Source organism: Chionomys nivalis, chromosome 12 (assembly GCF_950005125.1).
Source record: "Chionomys nivalis chromosome 12, mChiNiv1.1, whole genome shotgun sequence".
Classification (NCBI taxonomy): Eukaryota; Metazoa; Chordata; class Mammalia; order Rodentia; family Cricetidae; genus Chionomys; species Chionomys nivalis.
The window spans coordinates 5,356,860-5,378,207 of NC_080097.1; the positions used below are offsets into that span (position 1 = coordinate 5,356,860).

Genomic DNA, 21,348 nt, shown 5'->3' on the forward strand with positions numbered 1-21,348 from the left:
GGCAGCTATTTCCATGCTGAACTCAGTCCAAGAACCTGGCTGACTCTCTAGACAGATCTTTATCACCAATGCACGGCCTTCCTGGCATCGTTATTGAATGACTGAGGCGGTCAGGAAGAAGCCTGTGCTCCGTCTGGGCAGGACCCTGGCGTTTCTGAGCCATGCTGACCTCAGACGCTAACCTGGCACTCAGCCCTGCCCCTGGACAGGCAAGGCTTTTGCACAGTGCCTTTGCCAACTCCCTGCAGAAAACTCTGGGCCTTTGCTCTGTGACCCACAAATTCCAGGCGTCTCTCCCTCTCAGTGGGCATCTTCTTGCCCTGGGTGGGGGAAACGTGCTCCTCTTGGGCCGAAACCAGGTGAGTCCTGAGCCACTCCTGAGTTTCCTTCCCTCAGGGCTCACAGTCCTGCAGGGCCTGCGGTCAGAGCCTGGGGACAGCTGCTTCCTGTGCTGTCCAGCCTGGTGGCCGTACAGTGGAGGGCAAGGCCAGCAGACCGGCACCAAGTAATTACTCTTTCATGACGGAGGCCAGGAGTCTGTCAGTCATGTTTGTGAACCACCTTCCTCACTGATTATATTAAAGGCAAGCCACTGTTTTTTGTTTTTGTTTTTTTTTTTCTTTTTCTGATCCAACTGTAGTATGACAGAGTTTTAAGAACAAAACACTAATTTTAGGATTGATCGCATAGTTACTGTTAACTTCTGGTAACTTCTGATAGAGCCCACATGTTCAAACGTCCACAGCTTGGGCCTTCATTCCGTGAGCTACAGATGTGGTGGGCGTGAAGGAGCCCTGCACACTCGTGGGTCTTGTCTTTCACACAGATTGCTGCATGTCTCAGACTGTTGCTCTCTGCTCACGGGGGTCTGTGAATGGTCAGTCAACCTGCATGCGGTCGTTCTGACTTTTTTCTGTTTTTATTTTATGAGCAATTTAGGGTTAGAGTATAGTATGTGTTTTCTCATTTCATTGTTTATTTATTCATTCATTGATTCAGGCTGTGTGTATGCGTGCACGTGTGTGCGTGTGTACGTGAAGCTCTGACTTTCTAGCTCAGTTTGGCGTCTAACTCAGCCTTCCAGCTCTTTCTTCCTGATTACTGGGATTGCAGGCATTGGACTATTAGAATAGGATATCAGCACTGTCTAGAACTGACAGAAACATCTTGCTGCCCTGACAGTCACCCAACTTTTTCTGTAACACTGGGACACCCATCTTTAGCCTACAGACCTATAGTATCCAGCAGACTTTCCCATGAAGTGGAAATTTCCAAGACAGTTCCACCAGTCACTTTCTTCTGTGTACTGTAGAATGTTTTGCAGACTCTTCCATGAAGCAGGAACCTTGAAGGACTGTCTCACCTTGAGGCATCTTCAGCAGTCATTTTTCTGTGGGTCCTGCATGTCCAGTTCATATAGCATACCATTAAGCAATCCAGGCAAGAGCAGTGTCTTGCCTAAATGGCCAACAAACTCCATGAGAAACTTTTCCAATGTTCATCATCCTCTTGAAGTTGATTGGTGCTGCCAGAAACAGATAAGTCTCATTGTCTTGAAAAGTCCTAAGTCTTTAAAACATTTTAAATGCCATATTCTTTTAGTCATTGAAAGGTTTAAAGAATACCCACCCATCTGAAATATATTTCTGTACATCTAGAAAACATGAGTATAAGCTGGGCTTTTTATAGATAATTATGTATTAACCTGTACTTTTAACTATACATTGCATTTTTAAATGAGCTGCACACACACAATATCTTAATGAAGAGTAGAAATACACACACACACACACACACACACACATGATCCATACCAATGCAAAGTATTCATCTCTATATCATATCCCCCTTTAAATGTAAACAAACATTTATGAACAATCATTTAGGGAATTTGGGCATTGTTTTCTGGACTACCTGCTGATTGGGGGCACTGTTAATCAGTCTGTCATGGGGTATCCTGTGTGGTAGGTCCATCTCAGCCAGCAGTCCTGAAGCTGTCATGGATGTTGGACCATCTGGGCCATTGATTCAGGGGGTCTTGTTTGATCAAACCACACTAGTCTGGAAGAGATACAGAGGTTCTCATCCTCTGTTGAAACAAAAGCAAAACCTCTTTTCCAAAGCAACATATCCTTAGATCCATATTTTGAAGTCAAGGTGCCTTTAAAGTGTATATGTTGGTTTAGCATAGCAGCTGTGCATATTGCCTCAGCTCCAGGGACTCAGTCTGTGTCACACCATTAAGCAATTTGTAACATGCTACTCACAGACCTCAATTAAGTGCAGGATTTTCGAAAGAGCCAGAGTTCATTCTGCTACCATGAACCAGGAAGCTGGATCTTGAAAAAGCTGTGCTATTTTTTGCTGCTAACACTGAGTCAGGAAGGTTTCTCTTATAGGAGCCACGTAGCCCATGCTTGCCACTAGCAAGCAGAGCACCTCTGGGGAAAAAAAAGCGGCTACCAAGAAGCTACACTAAATTCTGTTCGTGTCTAGAATTTCTTTCCAAGCTCTCTCATGTCTTATGTGAATATATTCAGATCCACATTGGGCACCATTCTGTAGGTGGAGGCTGCTTGTTCATTTCCTGGCTGCCAAGATATGAAATTATATTAATTACAACACTGCTTGGCCAATTAGCTTAGGCTTCTTATTAACTAACTCTTACATTTTAAATAAACTCATTTCTATTATTTTTTATTTTACGACGAGTCTTGTGGTTTACCCGTAAGGTTCACCAGTGTCTGTCTCCTTCGGTGGCTGGCTACATGGCATTTTTCTCTTTTGCTTACTTTCTCCCTATATCAGATTTCCCACCTGGCTATATTGTGCCCTACCTTAGGCCCAAAGCAGCTTTTTTTTTTTTTTTTTTTTATTAACCAGTGGTAATAAAACATATTCACAGCACAGAGTAATCCCACATCAATGGAGCCTGCATGGTACTGACCTAGGCTCTCTGCATATATATGGCAGTTGTGTGGCTTGGTCTTCTTGTAGGAGCAGGGCCAGTCTCTGACTCTTACTGGCTTTTGGGACCCTACTCCTCATTGGGTCGCCTTTCCCAGCCTTAATACATGGGGAGTATGTCTTCCTGCAACTTGATATGCCATGTTTTGTTGATACCAATAGGAGGCCTGCCTCTTTCTGAAGAGAAACAGAGAAGTGGATAACAATGGACCAGAGTGGAGGTGGGGTGGGGAAGGGATGGGAAGAGAGGAGGTAGGGGAGACTGGAGTTGTGATGATAAAACATGACCTGGGATTTTTCTCCTGCGTTCTTTGCCTTCCTGTGACTATCCTTTGAGGACTGCACTGTTGGTGTCAGTCATTAGGACCATAATCATGCATCACCTGACCTTTAGATCACATGAGACCCTGTGAACATACATTTTCCTGTTTTCTGTGCTGGGTAGAGTATCTTTATGGGATGCAACTCTTCACTTTGCTCATTTATTCCAGGCACTTCGTTTAAGTAATGCAGCCATGGGGAAGACAACCACGGGCCAAATAGTCAACCTGCTGTCCAATGATGTCAACAAATTTGACCAAGTAGGTTCCATCTCTGTCGGTTCCTACCCTAATTTCTCCCCCTCTTTAACCTGCTGGAATTTGAGGGTTTTGGTGTAGACCAGGATTCTGTAGAGCATGTAGCACAGGCACTTTGATGCTATACCTCACATCTGTGTGCAGCATAGATGTAGTAAGATGTGTTTATATTGTAGAGTCCTGTGGTGATATTTTGTTTGTGCTTTAACAAATAAAGCTTGCCTGAAGATCAGGGTGCAGAGTTAGCCACACTAGATAGCCATAGAGGCCAGGCAATGGTGGCACACACCTTTAATCCCAGGACTCAGGAGGCAGAGACATACAGATCTCAGTGAATGCAAGGCCACCCTGGGCTACACTGGATTGGTCCAATCTAAAAGAGAAACAGAGCCAAGTAGTGGTGGCTCACACCTTTAATCCCAATACCAGGGAGTCACACACTTTTAATCCCGGCACTAGGGAGGTAGAGACTGGGAGTAATATGGCTGGACAGAAAGAGGAATATAAGGCGGGAGGAGACAGGAACTCAGGATCCAATCTAATGTTTCATAGAAAAGGCGATCAGTCTGAGGGCTTGTAGAGACAGGGTCTTGCCCCCTTCTGTCAGAGGATGTGGTAGAGCTAACAACGAGGGGCTGACTGCTCTGCTTCTCTGATTTTTTAGCTTTCCAATACCTGACTCTGAGTTTTTATTAACACTCATTAGAATTCATGCTGCAGAGTCCAGTTTTGTTTTTGTGATGTTGCCCGCTGCACACCTGTAATCAGAGTGCAGTATCCTTCCCTCCCCGACTTGGTTAATGCACTAATAGTCCTGAGTTACTGTCCACGCTGTACCCTTTCTTACCCACATGGCCATAGAGCAACCCGCCAGTTGTCTGTCTCCTTTCCTTGACATCCAGGTCATGGAGGGTTGAAGTGTTTAGTGCTACCCTCTCCACGGGGCACCTGGCACATAGGAACACTTTGCTAAGTCATGCCACGTAGGTGATCCCTAACTAGAAACTGCAACTCTCTCGCCCCACGCCCATTTTTCTATACCTACTTATTGTTTGGTCACAAGGTCTAGAACATTCTCCTCTGATCTGTATTGCAGTCATCCCCTTTTCAGATTTTCACAGACTTCACTTAGAGTTGGGTATAAGCAAGATATGCTGCCTTAGGAACTTGGTCCTCCTGTTCAGGGGTTCCACACACAAGCAGTGGCTGCAGTGTGTGGTGGGCACCATAGTGCAGGCTTTTCTGAGGTGTTGAGGAGATGGGGTTCAGTTATGTGGCAGAGAGCTTTCTGGGGAATGCTGCTCTCATACACAGGGGAGAAAAACATTGGGGTCCTCCCCGGGATGGTGCAGTCCAAGCCACCCTATATATACCAGGGCCCACGGTCTACTGTCTGTTGTGCCAACGCTGCCTCTTCTGCAGAGGATACTTGCAGTTTGGCCTCAGCAGCTTTAAAACCATTGGGACCACTTTTTTTTTTCTTTGAGCACAACGGTTTTGACATGTGTTCTTACCCGTTTTGTTTCATTGGCAGTTCTAAGAATATGTTGGCTTTGTGTCCGCAGGTAACAATCTTCTTGCACTTTCTGTGGGCGGGTCCGCTGCAGGCCATTGCTGTAACCGTCCTTCTCTGGATGGAAATTGGCATCTCCTGCCTAGCTGGCATGGCTGTTCTGGTTATTCTTCTGCCTCTGCAAAGCTGTATTGGGAAGCTGTTCTCGTCGCTGCGGTAAGAGGAATGCCTGACTGAAAATGTTTGGACATGCACCTGTCTGAGACTGCTGCCCAGATACAAGATAAACACTTCTTAGCTTGCCTGCTCTACATAGGCTGCAGGCTCTTCAGACTCAGCCTGGGAGTACTCTAGCCACGACCTGAAGGCTGATCTTGAAAGGGAGAGGTGAAGACCCAGGCTGGCTGCTCCCAACGGGCTTTTCAGGGAAGCCACTTAAAGAGTATCCTCACTCTAAGTTACATGTGTGATGTTAGTTAAACATTCAGCAATAGTAAATTCAAGTATCTTATTTTTGTATATCTTGTTACATCTATCTCTCTGTCTGTCTATCTTTCTATTATCTATCATCTTTCTTTCTACTATCTTTCTATCATTTATCTATCTTTCTATCATTTGTCTATCATCTACTTACCTATCACCTATCTTCCTTCCTTCCTTGCTATCATCTATCTGTCCATCCATCCAACATCCATCTATGTATGTATGTGTGTGTGTGTGTGTGTGTGTGTCTGTCTGTCTGTCTGTCTGTCATGTGTCTACGAGGAGGGTACACATGTGCCATAATGCATGTGTGAAGGTCCGAGGACAATTTCTAGAAGTCTTTCTCTTCTTCTGCCATGTCAATCCCAGGGTTAGAACTCAGACCATCATGCTTGGCAGCGGGGGATCTTACCAGCTGAGCCGACTCACAGTCCCAATTCAGATGTTACGGGGCTGCTCTCACATATGAGCATATACTTAATTGTTTTTACTTCAGTATTTCCACTGAATCACAAGCCCTCATAGGGTAGGGTCAGTCTCAGTAGAGCCCTTCCAAAGCCTCCCTGTCCCAGAGCGTGTGTGTCAGAAACATGGCTGCTAACAAAAGCCTAAAAGATGATAGAGTGACCTTGACCTGAAGCAGGCACAGAGAACCGAAGGGAGTCTCCATCAAGGTCTCCAGATTTGGGATGGGGCGGGGTGGATGTGCTATGTTGTTTGATGGCTTCGGGCTCTCTTCTTCTGAGTCTATGTAGCTTCTTCTGCGTTGACTGTCCTCTCCTTCGCGATGAAGAAAACCCTCCTGGTCCCTGGAGATCCAGTTCTTTGCTCCTGCATTGTGACCCTCTATTGCTCACTCCTTTCCCGGTGGGATGAACTAGGGTCTGTGTCCGTGTCAGGCTTGATGCTCGTCGTCCTCACCTCCCGCCTGGGTGCCCCTCAGGGAACTGAATGGTGGCTGCATCACGACTCATGTTTGGGTTTTCCTCAGTAAACACTGACACACATAGTTGGCCGAAATGGCTGATCTCTCAGGAGGCCTTCTGTTTGTGCTGTGTTTAGGGTCCACCTGTGTTGCAGGAACACAAAAGCTGTAGGGCCACCTTTGACCCTGGGTCCCTGTCTGTGCCTATGATTGATGCACAAAGGTGGGCTACCTTCGCTGTGGCTCATCTGTCACATCTGTCCCCCTCAGGAGTAAGACTGCAGCTTTCACGGATGCCAGGATCAGGACCATGAATGAAGTCATCACCGGCATGAGGATAATAAAGATGTACGCCTGGGAGACGTCGTTTGCCGACCTGATCACCAAACTGAGGAAGTAAGTCTTGGTGTGGGCTGTTCTGTATTTTTCACTTTTCCATTTCCTAATTTTACCGAATGAATTTTGTCCCCTTGATAACTCAGATATGATATGTGTCACCTAGCATGTGGCAGCAATGTTACGTATGTAATGTTCCAGGGTGTCATTTTAACTTGGGCTTCCAGGTACCATTGTTTTCAGGCACCAGCCACATTTCTTATTCTCTCCCTGTGTCTGTCTGTCTGTCTGTCTGTCTGTCTGTCTCAGTCTTTCTCACTCTTGTTTTGTTTTGATGGTGCTGGGAATTGAACCCAGGAGTTTGCATGTTCTAGGCAAGCATTGTAGCATATACCACTAAGCTACATGACCAGCCTTCAAATGCATGTCTTATGTGCTTCTTGCTAATGATAAAATGGAAGTTCAAATATTTTTGAGTGCTTTAAATTTTCTATACATATTGATTTCAAGATGCAAGAATTTTAGAAAATCACATTTAGAATAAAGCTTTACTAATGTTAATGCACTGGGAGGGTGATGGAAACCGGGCATCCCTGTATCGAGCCAGACTTGAAGAACAGGTGTAGATAGAAATTTCTGTCCTGCCCAGTCCCACAGCTGTTCACTCTCAGTGAAATACACAGAGGCTTATATTAATTATAAACGGTTTGGCCCATTAACTCAGGCTTATTACTAACTAGCTCTTACAACTTAAATTAACCCATAATTCTTGTCTATTTTTAGCCACGTGACTTGGTACCTTTTCTCAGTGAGGTATTCTCACCTTGCTTCCTGTGCATCTGGCTGGTGTCTGCATCTCTGCCTTTCCTCTTCCCAGAAGTCTGGTCCCTCCACCTATACTTCCTGTCTGGCTACTGGCCAATCAACGTTTTATTAAAATAATATGAGTGCCAAATCTTTACAGTGTACAAGAGCATTCTTCCACAGCAAATGGTTGTTATTCCTTCCAGTGACTGTTATGGAAATATCATTCATTTTGTTCATTTCAAACATTTGTTTATTTTTGCATACTCTGGCATAGCTCTGGCATAGATCTTTATAACCCCTGGTAGTCCTGGACACCTGAAATACCCTCTTAGGTAGCGATGTCTTCTGTCCCTTGTCTGTGTCTTCTGCCAAGGATGCCACACTCTAGCACTCTTCTCTTCTCCATGCCCCATGAAGCTCCATACCAGCTATTTCTGTCTCTAGTTTTGGACGAAATCTCTCAGTTTTAGGGGTGCAGTTCTCCTGAGTCCATGGAGAGGAAAGGCTGTGCCTCATCCATCCTTAGATCACCTGCAAGGTTCCTGACCCAGGACTTAACCTTTAGGTATGCTAGCTGAATGCATCTGTTTGAGTCCTTGGTAAAAATCAACTCAGAGTGACCCAGACTGTTACCCTGTACCTCTAGCAGTGTTTGGTTGGATGAGTTACGTAGTTTCGTGTCCCGTGTGGTTTTAATGAAGCTTTCCCAGAGTATGTGCTCACCACTGTTTCTGTAATGTCACAGGACATTTAAAAATTATTTATTACATGTGTGCATGTTTACACATGTGTAGGTATGTGTGCACATGTGTTTACATACATGGACAGGCCAGAGGTTCTCCTCAGATACTGTTCCTCAGAAGCCTGCTACCTTGTTTTATGAAATAGGGTTTCTTGCTAGGACCCGAGGTCCAATGACTCAGTTTGACTTGGTAGCCAGTGAGCCTCAGGGACCTGTCTCTGTTTCCCCAGTGCTGGAGGTGCAGGATAACTTTCATGTCGGTCCTACTAACGTACCTAGAGTTAGTCCTTACGGGTGACAGAAGAATGAGTGAGAAACAACCTGTCCCCTCTGGGCTCAGCAACTCTCTGGAGGAGAGAATAGCTCCCATAAAACGGTAGATTCACCCTTAGGCAGAAATAGCTGGCCTAGATCTTCACGGAGCATGGAGCAATATAGAGTCATGTATATCCAGCCACACCTGACTTCTTATGTGGGTGCTATGATCACACTCAGGTTCTCATGCTTGCACGGAAGCTCTTTGCAGACTGAGCTATCTCTCCTGCCCCCACAGTATATCTTAACATGTGTGTACTGCCTAACAAGGGGCCTCATGCATGTAACATCAATATTGGCGTTTCTATATGAAAATTTACTTATTTCTCTTTTCTAGGAAGGAAATTTCTAAGATTCTGGGCAGTTCCTACCTCAGAGGGATGAACATGGCATCATTTTTCATTGCGAACAAAATCATTCTGTTCGTGACCTTCACTACCTACGTGTTACTTGGCCATGAGATCAAAGCCAGCCATGTGTTTGTGACCATGAGTCTGTATAGTGCCGTTCGGCTGACCGTCACCCTCTTCTTCCCCTCGGCCATTGAGAAAGTGTCCGAATCAGTAATCAGCATTCGGAGGATCAAGGTTTGTGTAGAGTTCTAATGATGATTTCCATAGTGCCGCTTTGTCTCGGGCGGACTTTAGTCCTGCGAGCATCCAGCTGTTAGCGAGTCCAGAATGATGTATAATGCCCTATTTGTAGGTGCAGTGTGCTGAAACCCAGATGGGCACAATAGAAATAGCAACAGCACAGGGCTCTTGATGTCTGAATGGTGGCTCTAGGAACAAGGGAATTGTGCCAAGTAGGAAAAACACGCAAATTTCATCTTCTAGACCAGTGGTTCTCAACCTTCCTAACGTTGCCACCCCTTAATACATTTCCTCATGTTGTGGCGACCCCAACCATATGAGTATTTTGTTGCTACTTCATAGCTGTAATTTTGCTACTGTTATGAATTATATGTAAATCATTTGCTATACAGATCAAGTATAGGGTCACTTAGGTGTCCCCTGTGCAAGGGTCATTGGATTCCAGAGAGGTCGTGACCCACGGGTTGAGTGGCCTGTGCCATTCATTTGCAGTTTCCTTTCCTTTTTAAACAAAATATTTGGGGACGTATTTTGAATTTAGCATCGTTGGAAGTGTATGATGCAGAACTTCTCCTGGCTGTGGCTTCACATCTGTGCTAATCTGTTGTGATTCTGCTTTTGCTGCACTTCCTTCCCTGGGACTTCAGAGCCAGGTCGTGTGCATAGCACCGGCTAGGTGGTTTTGTTATATATAATTTGTTAATGTGTAGCATGTTCTGATATGACTTGACACTATTTTTAAGGTATTTTATTACATATTTATTATGTGTGAGGGTCACATGTCAAGGCACGCATGTGCAGGTCAGAGGACAGCTTGTGGAGTCTCTCCTTTTACCCTGAGGTCTTAGGATTGAACTCAGATTGGCAGGCTTTGTGCCAGACATCTCGTCTGCTGAGGCAGCTTCCTGGCCTCATTTTAGACTGTAAGAAATTTTACATTTGCATTATGCTTTTATTTCTGTGGTTAAGATAGTTCATGTTTTTCCTTTTCTCCAGAACTTTCTGTTACTTGATGAACTTCCACATCGCAAAGCCCAGGAACCATGTGATGGCAAAGCCATAGTCCACGTGCAAGATTTTACTGCTTTCTGGGACAAGGTAACAAATCCCTGTGATTTCTAAGATACCATGGGTAACACCAATGAAATAGAATTTGGACAATTTTACAAAGTCTATAAAAGGCAATCGGCTTGTATATTAAAGATTATATTTTTTCTTTTTTTATTGCTTTATAAATAATACCATTCAAAATTTCCACTTCCTCCCCTCCTCCCATTTCCCTCCCGCTCCCCCACTCCCCCTCCTCCCTCCCCCTCCAGTCCTAAGAGAGGGCAGGGTACCCTACCCTGTGAAGGTTTTATAAAAATTATCAAAATCCAAAATACCGTGATTCTAAAGAATTTAAAAGTTGATCTTTCAAAAAATTTTATTTTATTTTATTTGTGTGTGCAGGAGGGTCTGAGTTCATGCTTGTGTGCAGTTGCCTGTAGAGATCAGAAGAAGGTATCAGATCCTCTGGGACTGGAGTTGCAGATGGTTGCACACCATCCCATGGGTACTGGGAATGAAGCCCAGGTTTTCTGGAAGAGCCACCAGTGCTTCTAATGGCTGAGCCGTTTCTCCAGCTCCCGAAAGTTATTTATCTCATTTTCACAAAAAGTTTTGTCATTGGTTTGAACCGAATATCCCCAAATTTTGGCATTGGCGATGTTAGAATGCACAGGGCTGGGCAGGCTAGGGGCCAGTATGGGAAGAATTAACTATGCACATTCTAAACTGTCATAGTTTTTACCTTGTTTTCATACCATGTCAGAGCATGTAGAAAGAATCTGTGATTTGTATGTTTTCTGGGGGTCAGAATGAGGACCCTGGGACCCCAGTGCTCTCTGTCTCTGGCTACCTGAATGGCAATCTGCAGGGAGGAGGCCAACACAGTAAGGTGCCTGGGTTTCTAGGTGTAGGGTTTCACACATGCTGAGTAGATAGCAAAACAGGTGAGGCCAGGAGGATTTCCCACCTTGGATTCCATGGGCATACAGGCAAGGCGAGGCCAGGAGGATTTCCCACCTTGGATTCCGTCAGCATACAGGCAAACAGGAAGAGTAGCAGGGATAGCTGTGAGCAAGTGCTTAGTCTTAGAGACTTAGTGCACCCCGCTGCCCAATGCGCTGCCCACTGCATTGGGGTTTCCAGCATCACAGAACTCCTCTGACTCTGAGAAACAAGAGTCCGCTGCAGGGGGAGCATGAGTGTATTAAGTAGATAGAGATATGAAGAGGAGGCCTTGATGAGGCTGACTGGAGACTGGCAATCGCAGGGACGTGCTCCCAACCTCTGAGTGAGAGGACACCACACTCACAGGGACCCCAGCTGCCTCCAGAAGCCGGGGTTGCCGAGGGTGCCATGGGGGCGTGAATACGACCAGCCTCCTATTGGTGATTTCCAGGGCTGAAGTTGAGTCAGCAAGAAGACCTAGGAAGTACAGATTGCTTGAGTTTGGAATGTAGCCGAAAGCCAGTTGGAAGCTGAGCAAGACTCCTTGCCAGCTCTGCGTTGCCTCCCCTTGCCCTGTGGTACGCATGTCAAACCACAGACTCCTGCTCTCTTTACATGCCTGCCCGTGTGTGAGTACTGTGTGGTCTGCATCACTTTCCCCGAATCTGGCCGCAATGCTGCAGCCCTCTCCACAAACCAGCACTGTGAGTCCAGATGTGGACAATCACAGCCCTGCATTCTTCACCCATGGAAATTCCTGCAAGGTGCCTTATTTGGCCTGGAAGTTTTTCTTCAGTTTCTTGGCATATCCCAGCACAGTGCATTTCAAGTGTTGATAGGAACCATGGCCAAAATGCCACTGTCAAGAGCCCTCAGTGAGTGCCGTTGAGTTAGACACAGCGCTGCAGAAGTACCCTAGGTGGACGCCGCCGTATTAGAGACAGGACTGAAAAGTACCCTAAATGAATGCTGCTGGATCAGACATTGGAAAGCACCCCAGGTGAACGCTGCTGGATTAGACACTGGAAAGCACCCTAGGGAACGCTGCTGGATCAGACACTGGAAAGCACCCCAGGTGAACGCTGCTGGATTAGACACAGCACTCCAGGAGATCTGTTAGCCAGGTCTCCTCTCTCTCCAACTCTGCCATACTGAGAAATGGGCTGTTTGATTCCAAGTATTCTCAGGATTGCATTTTTACATGGAATTCTACCATCTGTTTCTCTGGCTTTGTCTGTGGGATTTTTATGACCTCTGCTAGGGGTGCCCTAGTGGTCAGGTCCAGAAAGGCCACTGGGTGTGGGAGGGGGTTTTTCTGGGAGAAACCAGGGTGGATTGAGAAACATGCTGGGCTGAGATTTAAGACTTTGGCTTCTATCACAGACCGCTGGAAAGCTCTGCTCATTAACCCAGTTCCCATTTATGAACTCAGCCTCCAAACTCAGTTTATGGCCCCGGGGGACCTGTGCATCTCCAGAAGGGCTGGGACACTGCCTTGTTCACTGATGTATCCCCAGGGTGCGGCTCAGCTTGCAGCAAGGGCTCATCAACGGTGGCATCACTGTGGGTGGGGTCTGGACCCTGAGAGTGACAGCCAACGCCTTTCCAGCTGCTGTCTGCCCCCTTCTGCTCACAGCACAACCGTGCTCAGGCCCGAGCCTCCAGAGAATGGGAGCCTCTTTGTCCTCATGAGGAACCCTTGACAGGTCGTTTTTGTCCTCCCTTGTAGTAGGGAGCTGTGGGCCTCTTCCCACAGCCCGGCTCATAGCTGCCTGGCTAGCTTATGCCCCAAAATAACGACACACAAACGGTATTCTTTTAAACACTGCCTGGCCCATTTCTATTCTGGCCCAAGGTGTGCTTACCAGGAAGATTCTAGCCTACGTCCATCCTGGGTCAGAGCTTCATCGCATCTACTCTGGAGAGGAGAGCATGGCGTCTGCTCCAGAGAGCAGAGCTGTCGAGTCTGAGCTCACTTCCTCTTCCTCCCAGCATTCTATTCTGTTTACTCCACCTATCTAAATTCTGCCCTATCAGATGGGCCAAGGCAGTTTCTTTATTAGCCAATGACCTTCCTCCATCACTCCCTCATTCAAGGCGGGTCTGCCCTTCAGAAACTCGTTTTCTAGAGTTCAAATGACTGTGTAGTCTTTGGTTTATTCTTGTATTTCTGTGATACAGAGGACCATTTCCCTCAGTGTGTTGTACAGAACACTGGTTCTTTAATAGAACATCTTGTAAAAGGCTTGGGGTTCAGAAGAGTTTACTGCAGCCTTAGCTGTGTGGTACACTCAGATGTACCCCGTGAGCAATGCAGATGGGCCACGTCTGGGACTAGACCACCTCAGATCAAACCACTCACAGCAGTGTCTCTACTCCACTCTCCACCGTTGCCATCAGTATTATGTAGTATGCTGTCTGACGCGTTGATGCAGGATTTAGACAAACATTCTCAATGTTGGCGGTCAGTTCTGTGAAGGTCTGTCCTCCCATTTAGACCACCCTTCTCCTTTTCATCCATCTGGTTACTGCTGAAGACGAGTCAGTCCGATGTGCTGATTGTCGATGGCCAAGGGAAGGAAGCGTTATTCTGGTCCAGGGCTCTCTGTTAAGATCCTGTAGAGCCCACGTCTCTCAACTGAGTTTGCAACATGTGGGAGTTGCATAGAGATGTGGATTTGATTTGACTCCTTGAATTTAACTAAGAAGCTATAAAACAACTTAAAAATTGTCAGCGATCACTTTTCTTGAAATTTAGTATAAGTTGTGTACTTTGAAATGTTTGAATCGGGCGTTCCAGATTTTTGGGTATTGTGAGATTTTTGGGATTCCCATGTACATAATGGGAAACCTTGGAGATGAGACCCAAGTGTAAAATGAGAATTGTCGCGGCCCCCCTCGTCCAGCAAGGATGACGCGACCACCGGAGCTCTTCTCACTGCAGTTTTATTCAGGACCTTTTGACAATTGTAAAATCTCTCTCTCTCCTCCGGACAAACCTCTCCCAGCCCTTAAGTAGGCCTGGGCTACCAATCCTGGATTGCCAGGTGGGCACTGCTCATAGGTCCACGCATATGCAAGCAGCTGACAATCATTGCATGATAATAGCATAAGTCAGGCCTAGTTGATATTAGGAGTTGATTATCACAGAGAGCACTCGCTTTCGGGATCGCGGAGGGCGGGAGCCAGCACCATCAGGTGCGACTCCACGCAGCTCTCTACACATAGCCATCAGGTGTGACTCCACACGGCTCTCTACAGTTCCCCCTTTTTGTTTTGCAAAGCAACAGGCAAGAGGTCTGATCTCTGTTAAAAATGGAACATGTACTAGTGTCTGTCCAGGTGTCATCCACCCAGAGAACACTAGACCTGTCCGGTGTCCTTTTACAGAGGTGGGAGTTAGACACCAACCCACATGCAATCAGACTTGCTCTTCTTGAGGTTGATGTATGCTTACCCTCAAGTGCAGTGTGCAAGCCTTGCATCCTGTGCTCGCTTCTATCTCTTTTAAGATAGCTAAACTTGGGGAGACTGTCCTGCTTCAATGGCCGTGAAGGCCTGAAAGATCATAACTGCATTGCGATGCTGTGAAACCCTTATGTGACAAATGCACCACAGGCATACCAGGGAGGCAAGCACCATTAAGCCTGCTAGGGCTCCTACTCCCGCCCACTCCTTCAGATGATCCATGGAGTGATCCAGGAGGATAGTCCTTTTGCCAGGCTGGTATCCATGCGTGTGGAATCTGCAGTCGCCACTCGCAGCTTTTCCAGTTGTTTTCGAATTCACCAGACCAATTACCTAAAAGATATCTAGACAATTCTTTAGACAAATTAACTGCATGAGTTAATCTTTCATACTGAATGCTGGTCACACACAGCCCTGGATGGATAGAAATGTCTGACAGACTAGGGTATGGACTTGCCTCTCTTAACATACCCCAGCTGCCATACCCCCGTGGCACATTCATTCTTGTCAGCTGAGTGCATGGAAGACACCTTCTCCTCGTGCACCTCTTTGGCTTCCCTAGCAGCTCAGCTGATCCTGCTTCTGCTAAGTGACCATATGCTGCATTCTCATGGGTTGTCTGATCTTACACAGGATTTAAAGATAAATGCCCATGACAACAGGTGTTGAGATTGCCAGCAGTAGGGTTCCCAATCACCACTAGACCCAACCTCCCATTTGGGCTACGGTATTCTACCAACCCTTTGGCTAAAACAGTACACACAGGTACCTGCTCTTACAATAGGGCAGTCTCTTGATTTAAATTCGCTCTGTCGCAGACTCTTCAGCAGCGTGCAGAGCTTAAAACTGCCATTGCCTTTTCCTTGCCCCATGGCTACGCTGCGTTCTCGGGCAGCCCTGTGGGGTCTGTGCTCCAGCTTGTCTCAGCTCCAGCACTTGTTGCTTTGCTAATACTCTGAGCACTGCTGTGGCATCCGCCAGGCTAGGCACCGACTGCTGAGGCAATGTGCCTTCCACCACAGCCACCTAGCAAAGCTCTGCTCCAGCTCTGCTCCAGCTGCCTTTCTGCCCCAGCTGCATTCGTTCTGGGTCCAGACTGGTGCACGGAGTGGAGCGGAACTCAGGGAAGCAGGCTTGCTGCTCTGCAACCATTGAAAGGTCCCCACTTACACGTTTTAGGGAATTTGGGCGTTGTCAGTCTGTCTGGCTACTTCCTGCTGAGCGGGGACGCAGCATTCTTACTGCCATTTTCAGCCGCGCTCAGACACAGGTTACAGCAGCAGCGACTGGGGAGAGGCTGAGACTCTACCTCCCCACCGAGCTGGAAGGTGGAGGCGTGGCAGTGCAGAACAGCCCTGGTTGTGCTGCGCTTCTATGCCCGGAGGCACACGCTGGGAGTGGTCTAGCGTTCTGGCCTTGTTGGTCCTCAAGGCAGGTCCTGGGTGTTTGCAGCTTCGCTGACCCTCAGAGCCGCTTGGCCTTGGAGCCGCCTGGAGCTCCTTGGCCTTGGAGCCGCAGCTGCTCACACTCCACTGCAAACTCAGGAGGTCTCGGTAATTCAAACCACATGAATCTAACTCCCTTCCTTAGCGTACCTTGTTCAGCAGCAAAATTCAGATCTCTACCAAGCTTGTCCCAGGATGACACATCAAGATTGCCAGAGATGGCAAACCAAGGAACAATTGTGTCACATTCAGTCAAAAATCTTTCCAATGCGCTCCGTAACAGCTCGTTAAGAGCCAGAAAAATCAGGTGTGATGTTGAAGCGCCCATTCTAAAATCCCATTCTTTTATTTTCATTTTAAACCGTCCACTTTGGTCGTGGCCCTCACTTTAATCCGTCCGCTATAGTCGCGGCCCTATTACCCCCACTCTCCCTTCTACCGGCAAGAGTGGAAAACCTGCTTTTTTCGCGGATCCCCAGTCTTTACCTGAGGATTATCCGGTGCACCCCCTGACTGCAGCAAGTTCTGGGCTCCACGGAGAGAGGTCTGGAGGTTCCCCGTACGGGCCACCAACTGTCGCGGCCCCCCTCGTCCAGCAAGGATGACACGACCACCGGAGCCCTTCTCACTGCAGTTTTATTCAGAACCTTTTGACAGTTGTAAAATCTCTCTCTCTCCTCCGGACAAACCTCTCCCAGCCCTTAAGTAGGCCTGGGCTACCAATCCTGGATTGCCAGATGGGCACTGCTCATAGGTCCACGCATATGCAAGCAGCTGACAATCATTGCGTGATAATAGCATAAGTCAGGCCTAGTTGATATTAGGAGTTGATTATCACAGAGAGCACTCGCTTTCGGGATCGCGGAGGGCGGGAGCCAGCACCATTAGGTGCGACTCCACGCAGCTCTCTGCACATAGCCATCAGGTGTGACTCTACACGGCTCTCTACAGAGAATCATTTGTGCTTCATATCTACCTTGTGCGCATAGCTTTAATGCATTTTATCCAGTGAATCTACATATGGAGTTCCACACTTGTGCTGTCAATAATCTCAGTTCAAAGAATTTGCAGTATTAAGTTCTTGAATTTGCAATACTTACATAAGCCATACATAGAGTCTTACACTTCTCTATGTTAAAATGCATAGGATGTCCAGGAATGTGATTTCTCATAGTATGCTATGCCTTACCTCTGCCCCCACCCACCCACCGTGTAGCCTGTGCCTCCGTGGTTTTTGTGGTAGCAGGATTGCCCTGACCCTGTTCAGCAAGACAGGCCTCAAATGCCACAGGTGTAAGGTACCTGACCCGCTAGCCTACCCCGAGCTTAATGTCTTAAGTTTTGTTCTTAAACTCGCTCTCTTGTTGCAGTGCTGAGGGTATTTGTAGGACGTTGTTTTCTGTGATTGATTTAATACTACCAAGTGTCGACCTGAGTCCCGAGTCTACTGCTGAGATTCCTGGTCACATTGCTCTTCAGGGACCAGACATGCTGCTGTGTTCACTGCTGCCACCTTGTGGGAGTGAGCGACACAGAGGATCAAAACCTAAGGTCCCAGTGAACATTTCCGAACGATTAAAATCCTCCTGCACGGGATACTCTAAAAGGAATATTGTGTTAGTGCTTTAGTATGAGCCAAAAATCTCTCCTCACGAGAAGACAGTGTTGTCCTTTGTCCTGCTTAAATTCCGAATTCATATGGAATGTGGACTCAAGTTTATTGATTTAAATAAGCTTATTAGGTAAACGGCATGAGAAGGCTGTCAATCCATAATATCTTCAATGAGGAAGGAATACGGGTTACGTTTGTACGTATCGGTGGCTGTAGTTTTATTTCTCCTACTTTTCAAGTGGTTATGTTACTTCCTTAAAATAAGACACTTTGTAAACTTTACCTCCTAGGCCTTAGACACTCCGACCCTGCAAGGCCTGTCCTTTACCGCCAGACCTGGCGAGTTGTTAGCTGTGATTGGTCCAGTGGGAGCAGGCAAGGTGAGTGTCTTGTTTTGTTTCGTCTTAGAGTTGACTTGTTGGGAATTGCTTATGTGACCACTACTCCTCAGGACAGAAGGACGAAGGACGAGGGAGATTTCCTTTTTCCAGTTTGGCTTCTAAATGCTACAGGGTCTTGGGAGGCTGTCCAGATGAGACAGTTCCTCTCACGACTTACCCAAGTCCCGCCGGTCCGTATTTAGCTCACACACAGCTGTGGCTCCCGCTGTGCCTGGACCAAAGGATGCACGGAGATGCCCAGACCCAGGCACCTCTGCCTTTCACAGTGATTGGGTTCTGGGCCAGGTGGATAGTCTCCAGCTCTCTGATGGTGGTAGGCACGCATGTGATAGACTGGAGGCGGACTCCTGTATGATGAAGGTTTGCTCCTCAGAACTCCTTTAAACAAAGGTCTTCTCCTGTGCATTGGATACAGCATTGGTGCATGGCCCTTCTGGACCAGGCACTTGAGCAAAGGCAATCTGGGCTATCTGGATGCAGCAGCAACTTCATTCAGTGTTGGATATGAGAAACTTCTGTTATGTTAGACCATTGTGCTGATACCAACATTCCTCTGTTCATTTTCATTTACATCTATCTATCTATCTGTCTGTCTGTCTGTCTGTCTGTCTGTCTGTCCATCTGCCTATCTGTCTATCTGCCTGCCTATCTATCTATCTATCTATCTATCTATCTATCTATCTATCTATCTATCATCTATCTATCACGTATCTGTCTATCATCTATCATCTGTCTTTCTATCTATCTATCATGTGTCTGTCTGTCTGTCTCTCTGTCTGTCTATCCAGACTGGATCTCAGAATGCCCACAATAGCCTCAGAGTTGCTATGTAGCCAAGGATGACTTTGACTCTTGTCGAGACCAGCCGATTTTTTCGCACATGTCTGAAAAGGGGCATAAGGAATGAGAAGAGACAAGAGACAGAAGATAGAGTAGGGTGGGCTCTCGGTGCATACTGTAACAACCCTGAGTTTATTACTCATAGTGTTTATATACCGCAATCCAAAGAGGAGGGCCAAAGACCTCCCTCCCATGATTCAAGGAACAAACAAGTGTGATTACCTCCTTACATCTCAAGCACATAGTATCCATGCCCTAAGTCAAACATCCTGTTGTCTGGTTTTGAGTAGTGAGACATCTTTGGCCAAACACTCTGTTATTTGTCCTTGAGGAGCAAGAATAGGATTGAACTCTCTGGACTTTAGTCAAGATAGAATGGATCTGAAGCTGTGGGGTCCCAGAGATCCTCCAGCCTCTGTCTCCCCAGTGTGGCGATTATAGGCCTGCACCACAATGCAGCAAAGATTGTTAATTACACGTAGTATTTCATATTTCATTCTTAATTGCATATAGCCAGCCATTCGATATAGCATTGCGTTTGGCGGAAGGTCATTTGGGAGGGTCAATTGCCATAATCTATTTTTGTGTGCTTTTTTTCCCCTATCAAATACAGAGGTGATATTTATGTTCTGTTTTTGCTTTTACCTGCAGCTTCTAGTGTTGTTTAACCTGAGTAGCGGGTGCTTGATAAACTGGCAGGGCTGGGCATGCCAGGAGCACGGTTTATTCTGTGTCGACATTAACAGCATGTGTGTGTTGCATACTCTTTTTCAGTCGTCACTGTTGAGCGCTGTGCTGGGTGAACTGCCTCCGTCCAGCGGGCTCGTCAACGTGCACGGGAGAATTGCCTATGTTTCTCAGCAGCCCTGGGTCTTCTCTGGAACCGTGAGGAGCAATATTTTATTTGGGAAGAAATACGAGAAGGAGCGCTATGAGAAAGTGATCAAGGCCTGTGCTTTGAAGAAGGTGACCTTTGAGTCTCTTACGCTCTGTTTTCTAGTCATGCGGCTGTTTCTTTAAACTCTGGCTTTGGAAGATTTTTAAGTTATTATAATCCTTACGCTACGCTTCTGGAAACTGCTCTGTCCCCACTCATTGCTGTTTGATTTTCTTTTATTGAGTTCTATTCACTTTTAACTGTTTCCGTGTCCTTATGTGCTGACCGTCACATCTGTGGCCTTGCTCTCACAAGAGGTGTGCCCCATCCTCCTCCCCACCTGTTTCTGTAATCCTGAACTTAAAAATGAAAGGTATTTATTTTTCTATTATGTGGATAGGTGTTTTGCTGGCATGTACGCCTATGTGCCATCTGCCCATCTGATGGTTGCAGAGGCCAGAAGGGGGTGTCGGATCCCATGGAACTGAAATTACAGATAATTATGAGCCACCATGTGGGTGCTGGGAAACAAGCCTGGCTTCTGGCAGAGCAGCCAGTGCTCCTCACCAGTGAGCCGTCTCTCCAGCTCCTGATTTTCCAAAACATTGAGCAATTGCAAAAATTTGTAGAAGTGGAGGGGTTAGCGTGTTGAGTCCTTACCGGACCCTTCACACAGCTTTAACCACACTCACCGGGTGACCGGTTGTTAGTCATTTCTGTTGGAACATGTGAGGCCCCATCTCCACTACACGGTATTTTTTAGGGAATCCTGGAGCCTTTGTGTTTTGTCTGTAAATTGTGTTTAAAAGAAGTCCCTGGGGCCCCACCACCACTCAGCATTAAAGAACAACATGGCTTGACATGATCCCCGTCCTAGTCAGTCTGTGGACCCCGAGTTCCAATCGTCAGCTGGCTCACCCTAGAATAAACCAGGAAGAAAGTCTGCGGCCTCGGCCTGACTTATACTTTATTCATTTTAAAGGAAGCAACATGTTTTAGCAACTTATTTTTTTTTTTAATATTCTAACATGTCACTAGGAGAGAGTAGATTCTCAGACTTGACACTGAGCTTCTCAGAAAGTGAAATGAAATTTTTGTTACGCATGATGATTTTAATAAAACTCATAGATGATTGACGGAAACCGTATATATCTGATGGGTAAATATAAGTTAGCAGGTAGACAAAAGGCAAATTCCTACAGATGCTGTTTCTTACTTTGGCTGTAAGAACTGGTTAGTAAGCCGGGCGCACGCCTTTAATCCCAGCACTCAGGAGGCAGAGGCAGGTGGATCTCTGTGAGTTCGAGGCCATCCTGGTCTACAAGAGCTAGTTCCAGGACAGGAACCAAAAAAAAAAAAAAAAAAAAAAAAAAAGCTACGGAGAAACCCTGTCTCGAAAAATCCAAAAAAAAAAAAAAAAAAAAAAAAAAAGAAGAAGAACTGCTTAGTAG

General features: G+C 46.5%; 1 protein-coding gene across 2 annotated transcripts in view; it reads left to right on the forward strand.

The window, feature by feature from the left end:
- The window catches only part of Abcc4 (ATP binding cassette subfamily C member 4), a 202,819-nt gene that overhangs the window by 54,737 nt on the left and 126,734 nt on the right, over positions 1 to 21,348 (forward strand). For both annotated transcript variants that reach the window (XM_057786383.1, XM_057786384.1), the window contains exons 5-11: positions 3,459 to 3,548; positions 5,111 to 5,274; positions 6,737 to 6,862; positions 9,004 to 9,253; positions 10,256 to 10,357; positions 18,070 to 18,159; positions 19,795 to 19,986. In XM_057786383.1, the coding sequence (XP_057642366.1) occupies positions 3,459 to 3,548; positions 5,111 to 5,274; positions 6,737 to 6,862; positions 9,004 to 9,253; positions 10,256 to 10,357; positions 18,070 to 18,159; positions 19,795 to 19,986 (1,014 nt within the window). The remainder of the gene's footprint in view (positions 1 to 3,458; positions 3,549 to 5,110; positions 5,275 to 6,736; positions 6,863 to 9,003; positions 9,254 to 10,255; positions 10,358 to 18,069; positions 18,160 to 19,794; positions 19,987 to 21,348) is intronic.